Source organism: Astatotilapia calliptera, chromosome 4, assembly GCF_900246225.1.
Source record: "Astatotilapia calliptera chromosome 4, fAstCal1.2, whole genome shotgun sequence".
NCBI lineage: Eukaryota > Metazoa > Chordata > Actinopteri > Cichliformes > Cichlidae > Astatotilapia > Astatotilapia calliptera.
The window spans coordinates 15,021,686-15,032,390 of NC_039305.1; the positions used below are offsets into that span (position 1 = coordinate 15,021,686).

General features: G+C 39.9%; 2 protein-coding genes across 2 annotated transcripts; both read left to right on the forward strand.

Annotated features, from left to right (window-relative positions):
• Window positions 1-2,288: 2,288 nt before the first annotated feature.
• Window positions 2,289-6,521, forward strand: LOC113021532 (uncharacterized). The gene is made up of 10 exons (XM_026166289.1): window positions 2,289-3,274; window positions 3,497-3,616; window positions 3,696-3,768; window positions 3,872-3,987; window positions 4,322-4,396; window positions 4,779-4,841; window positions 5,315-5,383; window positions 5,632-5,700; window positions 5,792-6,415; window positions 6,495-6,521. Exons 2-10 carry the CDS (start codon window positions 3,497-3,499, stop codon window positions 6,519-6,521), a joined length of 1,236 nt encoding a protein of 411 aa, XP_026022074.1. The 5' UTR covers window positions 2,289-3,274.
• Window positions 6,522-6,543: 22 nt separating this feature from the next.
• Window positions 6,544-8,461, forward strand: LOC113020770 (uncharacterized). The gene is made up of 2 exons (XM_026164995.1): window positions 6,544-7,332; window positions 7,366-8,461. The coding sequence occupies exons 1-2, from the start codon at window positions 6,569-6,571 to the stop codon at window positions 7,823-7,825; spliced, it is 1,224 nt and encodes a 407-aa protein (XP_026020780.1). The 5' UTR covers window positions 6,544-6,568; the 3' UTR covers window positions 7,826-8,461.
• The last annotated feature ends 2,244 nt before the right edge of the window (window positions 8,462-10,705 follow it).

Genomic DNA, 10,705 nt, shown 5'->3' on the forward strand with positions numbered 1-10,705 from the left:
TTCTTGATGAGCTCTCAGCCGTAAAAGGCTGATGGGGTATTGTAGTCACTCTGCCTGGTGGGTGGAGCCTATCCCAGCAGTCCAGAGGCGGGGTGGACAGGTCTATCGCAGGGCCAACACAGAGAGACAGACCGTTATACAGGGAGTGCAGAATTATTAGGCAAGTTGTGTTTTTGAGGAATAATTTTATTATTGAACAACAACCATGTTCTCAATGAACCCAAAAAACTCATTAATATCAAAGCTGAATGTTTTTGGAAGTAGTTTTTAGTTTTAGCTATTTTAGGGGGATATCTGTGTGTGCAGGTGACTATTACTGTGCATAATTATTAGGCAACTTAACAAAATACAAATATATACCCATTTCAATTATTTGTGGTGGCTGTAGCTCAGGTGGCAGAGCAGGTCAGCCACTAATCAGAAGGTCGGTGGTTCGATCCCAGGCTGCACCCTGGCTGCATGCCAAATATCCTTGGGCAAGATACTAACCCCATGTTTGCCTACTGGTGGTGGTCAGAGGGCCCGGTGGCACCTGTGTCCGGCAGCCTCGCCTCTGTCAGTGCGCCCCAGGGCAGCTGTGGCTACAATGTAGCTTGCTATCGCCTGTGTGTGAATGGGTGAATGACTGAATGTAGTGTAAAGCACTTTGGGGTCCTATGGACTAGAAAAGCGCTATACAAATGCAGGCCATTTACCATTTATTTATTTTTACCAGTGACACCAATATAACATCTCCACATTCACAAATATACATTTCTGACATTCAGAAACAAAACAAAAACAAATTAGTGACCAATATAGCCACCTTTCTTTGCAAGGACACTCAAAAGCCTGCCATCCATGGATTCTGTCAGTGTTTTAATCTGTTCACCATCAACATTGCGTGCAGCAGCAACCACAGCCTCCCAGACACTGTTCAGAGAGGTGTACTGTTTTCCCTCCTTGTAAATCTCACATTTGATGATGGACCACAGGTTCTCAATGGGGTTCAGATCAGGTGAACAAGGTGGCCATTAGTTTTTCTTCTTTTATACCCTTTCTTGCCAGCCACGCTGTGGAGTACTTGGACGCGTGTGATGGAGCATTGTCCTGCATGAAAATCATGTTTTTCTTGAAGGATGCAGACTTCTTCCTGTACCACTGCTTGAAGAAGGTGTCTTCCAGAAACTGGCAGTAGGACTGGGAGTTGAGCTTGACTCCATCCTCAACCCGAAAAGGCCCCACAAGCTCATCTTTGATGATACCAGCCCAAACCAGCACTCCACCTCCACCTTGCTGGCGTCTGAGTCGGACTGGAGCTCTCTGCCCTTTACCAATCCAGCCACGGGCCCATCCATCTGGCCCATCAAGACTCACTCTCATTTCATCAGTCCATAAAACCTTAGAAAAACCAGTCTTGAGATATTTCTTGGCCCAGTCTTGACGTTTCAGCTTGTGTGTCTTGTTCAGTGGTGGTCGTCTTTCAGCCTTTCTTAGCTTGGCCATGTCTCTGAGTATTGCCCACCTTGTGCTTTTGGGCACTCCAGTGATGTTGCAGCTCTGAAATATGGCCAAACTGGTGGCAAATGGCATCTTGGCAGCTGCACGCTTGACTTTTCTCAGTTCATGGGCAGTTATTTTGTGCCTTGGTTTTTCCACACGCTTCTTGCGACCCTGTTGACTATTTTGAATGAAACGCTTGATTGTTCGATGATCACGCTTCAGAAGCTTTGCAATTTTGAGACTGCTGCATCCCTCTGCAAGATATCTCACTATTTTTGACTTTTCTGAGCCTGTCAAGTCCTTCTTCTGACCCATTTTGCCAAAGGAAAGGACGTTGCCTAATAATTATGCACACCTGATATAGGGTGTTGATGTCATTAGACCACACCCCTTCTCATTACAGAGATGCACATCACCTAATATGCTTAATTGGTAGTAGGCTTTCGAGCCTATACAGCTTGGAGTAAGACAACATGCATGAAGAGGATGATGTGGACAAAATACTCATTTGCCTAATAATTCTGCACGCCCTGTAGATGGCAGATAGTTGGTGTTGTAAGCCACTGCCTCTGTTCACTATTTGAACTCTCCCATAGGGCTTAAATCTGGGAGTCTCTGGGATTCTCCACTATTTAACCTTAGACCTGAAGAAGCTTCTCGGATAAGAGGTGAAACGTCTTCAAGCGAAGTCCAGACGCTTTTTCTTTCCAAGCTCCTTAGTCTTGTGTAGTCTGTTTTCCTCGAAGATTCAGATCTCCTTGTTTGTTTGTTTTTTGTTTTTTTTTTGTTTTTTTTAATCTGAATTATTTTGCACTTAGTTCAAGTTAATAAGGTCACTTTTTAGTTTACCACTCCATCTTCCAAATGCTGCGTTTGGGTCCAACTCCTGCCTAGTGATGTGCAAATAAAACAATGAACCTCTATTGAACCACTTGATCAGTCCTGTTGAAAATTGGTTCATTCATTCAAAGCTTTGTTCAGTGACATCTAGTAATGAAATAGGAGACAGCACATGAAATCTCAATTTCCATTTGCTGATTGTATCAAAGTATTTATATCATTCATTGTGTGAATGATATAAATACAATTTTGTAACGATGGATTGATTGGTCAGTTGATTCTGTAAACTTATGTAATGTAGCAGGTAGATGAAGGTGTCCTAGGGGAAACAGGATGTGTTGGGGTGGTAGGGCATGTTTCAGTAACTAGGGTGGGGTGTGATCATGTACATGGGACATGTGATTTTCCACACCGAAGCAACCTTTGAAATAGTGGTTCAAGGAAAATGTAACTTTGAGTTTGAAGCTTGTGTGGGAGCATCAGTGTCATACGGCCAACACTAATTTCACATTTTTTGCCCCTTAAAAAACTTTGGCTCTGTAAAAATCATATTATTCCACTATGACAGAAGAAATCAAATGAAAAATAAAACTTAAACCTTTGTATCAGTGTAAACACATTTCACTAAACTGGAAACTTTAGATATTTAGATGAACTCTACAGAGTGACATGAAGTCGCAAAAGTTGCAAGAGTTCAATTCAGCTAAAAGACAAAAACATTTACCTCCTGTTGTCACATGAAAAAGGTTATTGAGATAAATAGAAACGTAAACCTCTGACACTTCAGAACCACAAAGGAAAGTAAATGATCTTATTTAGTGAATAATACTTTAAATGTGAATAAATCAGTTATTGCTGATTGTCCCCACAGCAAATTCCATGGAGACATCTGGATTTGTCCAGGACAAACTAACTGAATGGGGATTCAGTGAGTTCATGCAGAGATTTAAAGGTATGAGTTTATTATTATTCTTTAATGGAAATTGTTGTATCTGTAATGGCACTAGAACAGCATCGTAATTTACTGATTCAGAAGTCAGTATGGATATTCCTGTGATTTATGACTTACAATAAAAAAAGTCTTTCATATTCAAAGTTGATGAATATTAATGTTTTGCAGTGTTAGCTTCATCTGACTTTTGAATATTTTATTTTGTTGTTGGCATTATTTCAGATGAAGGCATTGGACAAGGAGACGTTTCTAAACCTTGGAGATTCAATCCGAATTAATTTACTGTTTCCTAAAATTGGACCAAGAGTAAAGTTTAGAAAGAGACTGAAAGATTACTTACAGGTAAGGCAGCTATTTTTTATTCTATATCAGCAGGTCTATTGTTTCATTAATGTGTGATGTGTTTGTTTTGATTCTGTAGATGGAGATATGTCATTTTGTCCAGGAAAAATTAACTGAATGGCATCTCAGTGAGCTGATTCACAGATTTGAAGGTATTTTATTATAGTTTGGTCCTTCATAAATTACTGCTGTACTGTAATGCCATATTGATATTTGTTTGTCTAATTTCAATTTGAATACTTCGTTTTGTTGCAGAGGAGGGTATTGACAAAGAAGCTTTCCTAAGTCTCGAGTCAGGCAGAATCAATACTTTGATTCCAAAAATTGGACCAAGAGTAAAGTTTAAAAGGAGACTCAGAGAATACTTACAGGTAATGTTTTATTAAATGTTACAAATAAAATCCTGTAACATAAAGCCATAAAAGTTTAAATATACTGAGGAGTTTTTTTTATAAAAAAAAGAAAAATGGCGGTGAAGATCAGTAGATTAATAGTGTATGCAATGCATCAGAGTGGAGGTTGTGTGTGAGCGCTGTGACATTCAGAAAAATAACCTCGCAATACTCGAGTACAAGATAATGTATTTAATGTAACATTTACTGTGCATGTAATGCATTTCACACTGGTAGGTATCAATATAACAAAATTGATCACACTTCTTTTATTATACGAAATACATCTTAAATTTATCCCTCACCACTGCAGGACTTGAATAGAACACATGATGATTCTGCTGACATGATGGAAACAAGCGCAGAGCAAGAGAACAATCCAGAAATGGTATGATCTCATTGTGCCTGAACATGGTTCATTACTGAGTTATTAATCTTTGATCATTTTTGTTATGTCATCATGTTATTATATAAAAATTAATGTTGTCAGCATTAATCTCCTTATGTAAAGTAAGTAAAATTTTATTTAAATAGTACCTTTCAAGATAAAATCACAAAGTGCTTCACACAAGCAGAAATGGACATACAACCTCAAACAAACAAAAGCAACCAAAAGCAAGTTTAAACAGATACATTTTTAACTGCTTTTTAAAAGAAATGACTGAGTCCACAGATCTCGAACTCAAAGGGAGCGAGTTCCAGAGTCTGGGAGCCATTGACACAAACGCTCTGTCACTGTTTGTTTTTAACCTTGTATGCTGGAAAACCAGCAAGCGCTGGTCACAAGACCTCAGGGACCTGCTGGGGCGATAAGGCAGAAGGAGATCACTGATGTAAGTTGGAGCTACACCGTGCAGGGCCCTATAGGTCATGATTATAATCTTAAAATGAACCCTGAACTTGACAGGATGTCAGACTTGACGTCCTGACACCATAGCCGCATTAACGCAGCAAATCTACGTTAGCTGGTTACCGCGGAGCTCCCCATGCGTGGAGCTGGACGCCGCTAAACAATAACAAGCTAACCGCTTACGCCATAAAGTTAAAATGACATTATGGCGTTAACGTCATTTTAAAGAGATTAATGCTGACAGCACTAATAAAAATACATTTTGATGGATTCAAGGACTCATATCTTTAGAGTAAAACAGGTGTCAATATGAGCAAAGTGAACCAGGTTAGCTGTTTACCTAAGTCCTCTGCAGAATTCTCCAACACAGCTCAACTGTTTTTCACAAACTGTGAGTAAACAACATGAAGGCCTGTGCCTTGTCTGGATAATTATTTGGTATTTGTTTTCACGCAGGAGCCAAACATTTTTCCTCAACATTTGGAATCTGCTTCAGCGTCTGACACAACAGATGGCAAAGACACGGTAAGAAAGGAAGTCAGAAAAGATACTTTTAAACTGGTTGAAGATCCAGTGATTTACAATGATTTTATCTGAAGACAAACATTTTGTCTCCATAATGCTGCAATAAGAGGAGCAATAAATAATGAAGCTAACAAATGCAAACTGCTTCAAATTTGTTTAATATAAATATCTGAAATGCACCTTCATCACGTGAATATGAAATATTAAGAGTATCGGTAGGCCTGGCTGATGTTTTGTCCTTGTTTTAGATGCAGGACCACAACATGTTTCCATTTCAGTTGGAGTCTACTTCAGCAGTTGACAGAGGCAGTGACACAGTAAGAAGGAATATTGATGTTTCTCCTCAAGTCATTTTGTTATGCCAATATTATTTGTGTATATAAAACACATGTTTGTTTGTCTTTTCAGAGTAACGAACCAATTCGCTCCTGGGCAACAGTGACACAAGGACAAAGTCCAACCACATTTACAATGTTTTACTGTCAAGAGTGTAAAAACTTCATGGGAAACAATCCTGATTCTTGTTGTTCTCACTGTGCCTCTGTGTTCAACAAAGCAAGCAGCATTCAAAATGGAAACTTCTTTCTGTACTCATCCCTGAAAGACCTTCTGAAAGGTATCCTTGAGAACCACAGCACTGAGTTGTTACCTAAAACAGTTAAAGATGAGCATGATAACATCAAAGATGTGATGGATGGGATGATGTACCAGAATCTCCTCAGAGAGGGTAAACTAGCTGCAGATGATCTCACACTGACATGGAATTTTGATGAAGTACCAATTTTTAGCACCACCAGATACTCAATTTGGCCCCTTCAGTTTGTTATTAATGAACTTCCTTACACACAAAGACAGGAAAATATGATAGTTGCTGGATTTTGGTTTGGCCAAGGAAAACCTCATATGAACACATTTCTGAAACCATTTGTGGATGAATGTTGTGATTTAGCCCAAAATCCATTTCAGTGGAGAGACAGCAGAGGCACTCTTCATTCATCAAAAGTCTTCTGCTTGGTTTGCTCCTCTGACGCTGTGGCCAGGCCACTTCTCCAGAATTGCAAACAATTCAATGGAGAATATGGTTGTGACTGGTGTTTACACCCTGGCACAGTGGTACCAAAAGGCTCTGGCTCTATGAGGTCATATCGATATGATGAAACTAAACAAGCATCAAGATCAAAAAATATGCTTGTTGAAAATGCAAGAGAGGCTGAAGGCTCCCATGAAAACACCTCAGAGTGTGGAGTAAAAGGAATGTCCTTACTTTCCAGACTTCCTTTGTTTGACATTGTGTTTGGATTTGTACCCGAATATATACACTCAGTTTTAGTTGGTGTGACTAAGCAACTTATTGGATTGTGGCTGAACTCAGAGAACTCCATGAAAGACTGGTATGTAGGTCAACAGATTTCACAGATGGACTCTTATCTCCGAATGTTAAAGCCTCCATCAGAAATGAGCAGATCTCTACAATCACTGAAGGGTCGGGACTCTTGGAAAGCATCTGAGTGGCGAGCTTTCCTTTTATTTTATGCTGTTAGTGTCCTACCAGGCATCCTTCAGCCTTCATTTCTCCAGCATTTTTTTTGTTTGTCGATCAGCATTCACATTCTGCTACAAGAATCAGTCTCCCAAAATGACCTTCAGCTGGCCCATGAGAACTTGGTACTCTTTGTTAGAAACATGGAAGAACTCTATGGTGAAGAAAACGTTTCATTCAACTGCCATCAGTTGATCCACTTAGCTGACTGTCTGCGTAACTGGGGGCCTCTCTGGGCAACATCAGCATTCAGTTTTGAGAAGAACAGCGCAAATTTAAGGGCACTGCTTAGCAACATAAACTACAATCCTCAAAAAATTCAAGACAAGTTTCTCCGTTGGCAGCGCCTGCCGAGTCACCTTCGCTCCCTTGTTTCTAACGGAAATTCTCCGTTAGCCAGAATTTCACCAGTAAATGAAACCACTGATTGTTACAATCTGCTTGGAAATTCACGGCATCTGGATATCACAGGATCCATAAAACTAGCAATAGAAGAGCTCTTAAATCGACCTGTTTCATTCAGATCAGTGGAAGCCTTTGACAGCTTCATCAACAGAAATACTGTTTACTCTGTAAACCATGAAGAGACAAGAGACTGTGTCATAAAACTCAAGAATGGCTGCTATGGAGAAATACAGTTCATCGTCAGGTTTAAAGAGAACTGTGTTTGCACATCCAACTGTGTGTGCTCGGCTATTTCAGTCATTGTGGTCCAGCTGTTTTATATCAAACGTGATGCAGAGGACAGCAGGATGATTCCTGACAGTGCATCAAGGACTATCTTTGTGAAAGTGGAAAGGACAACTCAGCTCAAAGCCTTCTTCTTGAGGGATGTTAGGTGTAAATGCATGGATGTGAATGGTTGGCTGGTGCCTTTACCAAACTCATATGAAAGATATTAAAGTTCCAGCACAGCTAAGGTGCTTTCTCTGTCTTGTATATCATGGCACATGGCTGTTTTTACTACAGTGAAAATCTTGGAAAAATGAACGATGATGAAGTTTTTTCAAAGGAGTTTGGAGTCATTTTGTTCATATGTGTGCGAGATCTGTGGCTTACGTTTTCTTTGGAGTGACAGTGTGGACATAATGTAGCCAGTGTAATGTAGGATTATATCACTCAGTACTGTATGTGTATTATCTGTATATGGAGGAAATTATGGAGTGATTTGTAAACAGCCAAAAGCTTGCCTTTCCCAACTTTGTATTCACTACGTATTTATCATACATGTCAGTTTACCTCTATTCAATATGAAATGCAAATTATTGTGACACATAAACATTTTGTGAATTAACGCTAAAAATCCGGGGTGAGTGGATCAATGTGGTTTACTGCATCCTGATACAGATTGCTATTACTGAGATAACAGATCATAAAGCTTCATATTACCTCAGATTATTGTGTAATGGCTGATGAGACTTATTCTGTTTAATGTTGCAATGTGTGCAAGTCTATTGAATATAATACAGATTTATTTGCTCAAGAATGTTTGTATCGTGCTACATAAAAATGATTATAATTAAAGTCTTATTACTTTAAATATGCCTGAAAAATCTGTTTGGCCTCCTTCTTCACTCTCGATTTGTGCTGCTATTCAGAGTCAATTCAAATTTTAGTGTCGTTCCTTAAAAAAAAAAGAAAAAAGGATGTGTAAATACAGTAAATGATGTTTAGAGATTTTTGAAAAATAAACATGACCACTGTTCATATGTGGCTTTATTACCTTATCATAGGCCAGAATTAAATATCTAAGTAGGACCCTTGTGTTACGATTCGGTGTTGTCAGTGTTTTGTTTTAGGCGTGACTGTTATGTGTTTCCTGCTTTACTTTGAAAGTCTGTCTTATCTCAGTGTGTTCAATTTACGCTTCCTTGTCTCGTCAGTTCTGATTTGCCTCAGCTGTGTTTCCCTCCTGTTGTCCATTCCCTGATTGCTCCTTCTATGTATTTAAGCCCTGTGTTTCAGTTTGTCATGGTCGTGATCTTCCCTCCCCCGGTTGTAAATAGTTTGGTGTTTTGATGTAAATAAATGTCCTATTTTGCTTTGAAGTAAATAGCTGTTGATGCTTTCGTTTTGGGATTTTGGTGGAGAACCGTAGTAGATTTTTTTGTTTTGTTTTTTTCCCCCCTATTTTTATTTTTTCTGTGTTGCACGCCGGTTGCCTAGGCTGGGGTGTAACAAAATGGCGGCTCGTCCGGGATACGCTGGAGGGTCCGAGGGGCCCGTCCGGCCTTCGTCTGTCTTCGCTGGAGGGTCCGAGGGGCCTGTCCGGCCTTCGTCCGTCTTCGCTGGAGGGTCCAAGGGACCGCTCCAGCCTTCGTCGTCTTCGCTGGAGGGTCCGAGGGACCCCTCCAGCCTTCGTCGTCTTCGCTGGAGGGTCCGAGGGACCGCTCCAGCCTTCCGTTTCCACTGGAGGATCCAAGGGGCCCATCCAGCCATCAGCGTCACCTGCAGAACAGCAGCCGGTGCCGTATGCGCTGGGCATGAATCAAACATTTTCTTTGGGGTTACATGTTTTAAATGTTTGATTTTTGGGTGGGGGGAACTGTTACGATTCGGTGTTGTCAGTGTTTTGTTTTAGGCGTGACTGTTATGTGTTTCCTGCTTTACTTTGAAAGTCTGTCTTATCTCAGTGTGTTCAATTTACGCTTCCTTGTCTTGTCAGTTCTGATTTGCCCCAGCTGTGTTTCCCTCCTGTTGTCCATTCCCTGATTGCTCCTTCTATGTATTTAAGCCCTGTGTTTCAGTTTGTCATGGTCGCGATCTTCCCCCCCCGGTTGTAAACAGTTTGGTGTTTTGATGTAAATAAATGTCCTATTTTGCTTTGATGTAAATAGCTGTCGATACTTTCGTTTTGGGATTTTGGTGGAGAACCGTAGTAGTTTTTTTTTCCTTATTTTTTTTTTTCTATGTTGCACGCCGGTTGCCTAGGCTGGGGTGGAACACTTGTTTAATACCATGTTAAACATGTTTACCGGGTCATGAACCATCGGTGAAGCAAACAACAGAAAAGAAGCTCGTATATAGATTTATGCCGTAAGTTGACCTAAAACTAAAAAGAAAAAACAATCTGACATTTTAAATTAAATCAAACATCGTTTAAAAGACACACATGGCAGTGTGGGAGAAAAAACTCAACACTGAATGCTACAAGTGCACAAATATGAAATCAGCGTGGTGCTGCAGTGAACGCATCAATTCACACAATATTACAGAAATACTTTTTATATAAATGTCTTATATTGTTTCTTGGTCCCATCAATTTCTTATTCTTCAGTCATTTCTGAAACAAAGTCCACACTGAATGCCTGCTGTGCATCTGTGGTCGTGTGAAGCTACATTAATGTAACAGCATGCCAGAGTGTAAACAGAGATCTTTGTCTATACGTTGAAACAAGGTTGTGCCTGAAAATTGCTACTTTTATGTGACATTTTATGTGAATATGTGACAAATGATGTTAGAATTATAATTAATTATAGAAAAAACAGTTTAAACCTTGGTGGGCAATGAGCTTAGAAAGAAGGATTATCTAGAAAATGACTTCAGGAAATGGTCGTGTTATAAAGTTGTTTTACAATCTGGACCAGTACAGACTTGCCCCTGACAGTTAAACTGTCCTGGGGGCACAAACTGTTTGTCCTTGGCTCGGTTTCAAGACTCTAGGAAAGGAATGCTGAATGTATGTAAATAACCTCTGGAGAATATAATCTGGAAATTGCATAAAGGGAAACACAAAATGAACCAAAAAGTAATAACATCCCACAGCCGTGTTTCACACCTG

What these genes read in the sequence shown, in the direction of transcription:
- LOC113021532 (XM_026166289.1), top strand. Translation starts at nt 3,497, where the DNA reads ATGAAGGCATTGGACAAGGAGACGTTTCTAAACCTTGGAGATTCAATC. An exon ending in GGCAGAAGGAGATCACTGAT is followed by an intron (nt 4,842 to 5,314) that starts GTAAGTTGGAGC and finishes GTTTTCACGCAG; the next exon opens with GAGCCAAACATTTTTCCTCA. An exon ending in CAACAGATGGCAAAGACACG is followed by an intron (nt 5,384 to 5,631) that starts GTAAGAAAGGAA and finishes TCCTTGTTTTAG; the next exon opens with ATGCAGGACCACAACATGTT.
- LOC113020770 (XM_026164995.1), top strand. Translation starts at nt 6,569, where the DNA reads ATGCTTGTTGAAAATGCAAGAGAGGCTGAAGGCTCCCATGAAAACACC. An exon ending in CCGTTAGCCAGAATTTCACC is followed by an intron (nt 7,333 to 7,365) that starts AGTAAATGAAAC and finishes TTACAATCTGCT; the next exon opens with TGGAAATTCACGGCATCTGG.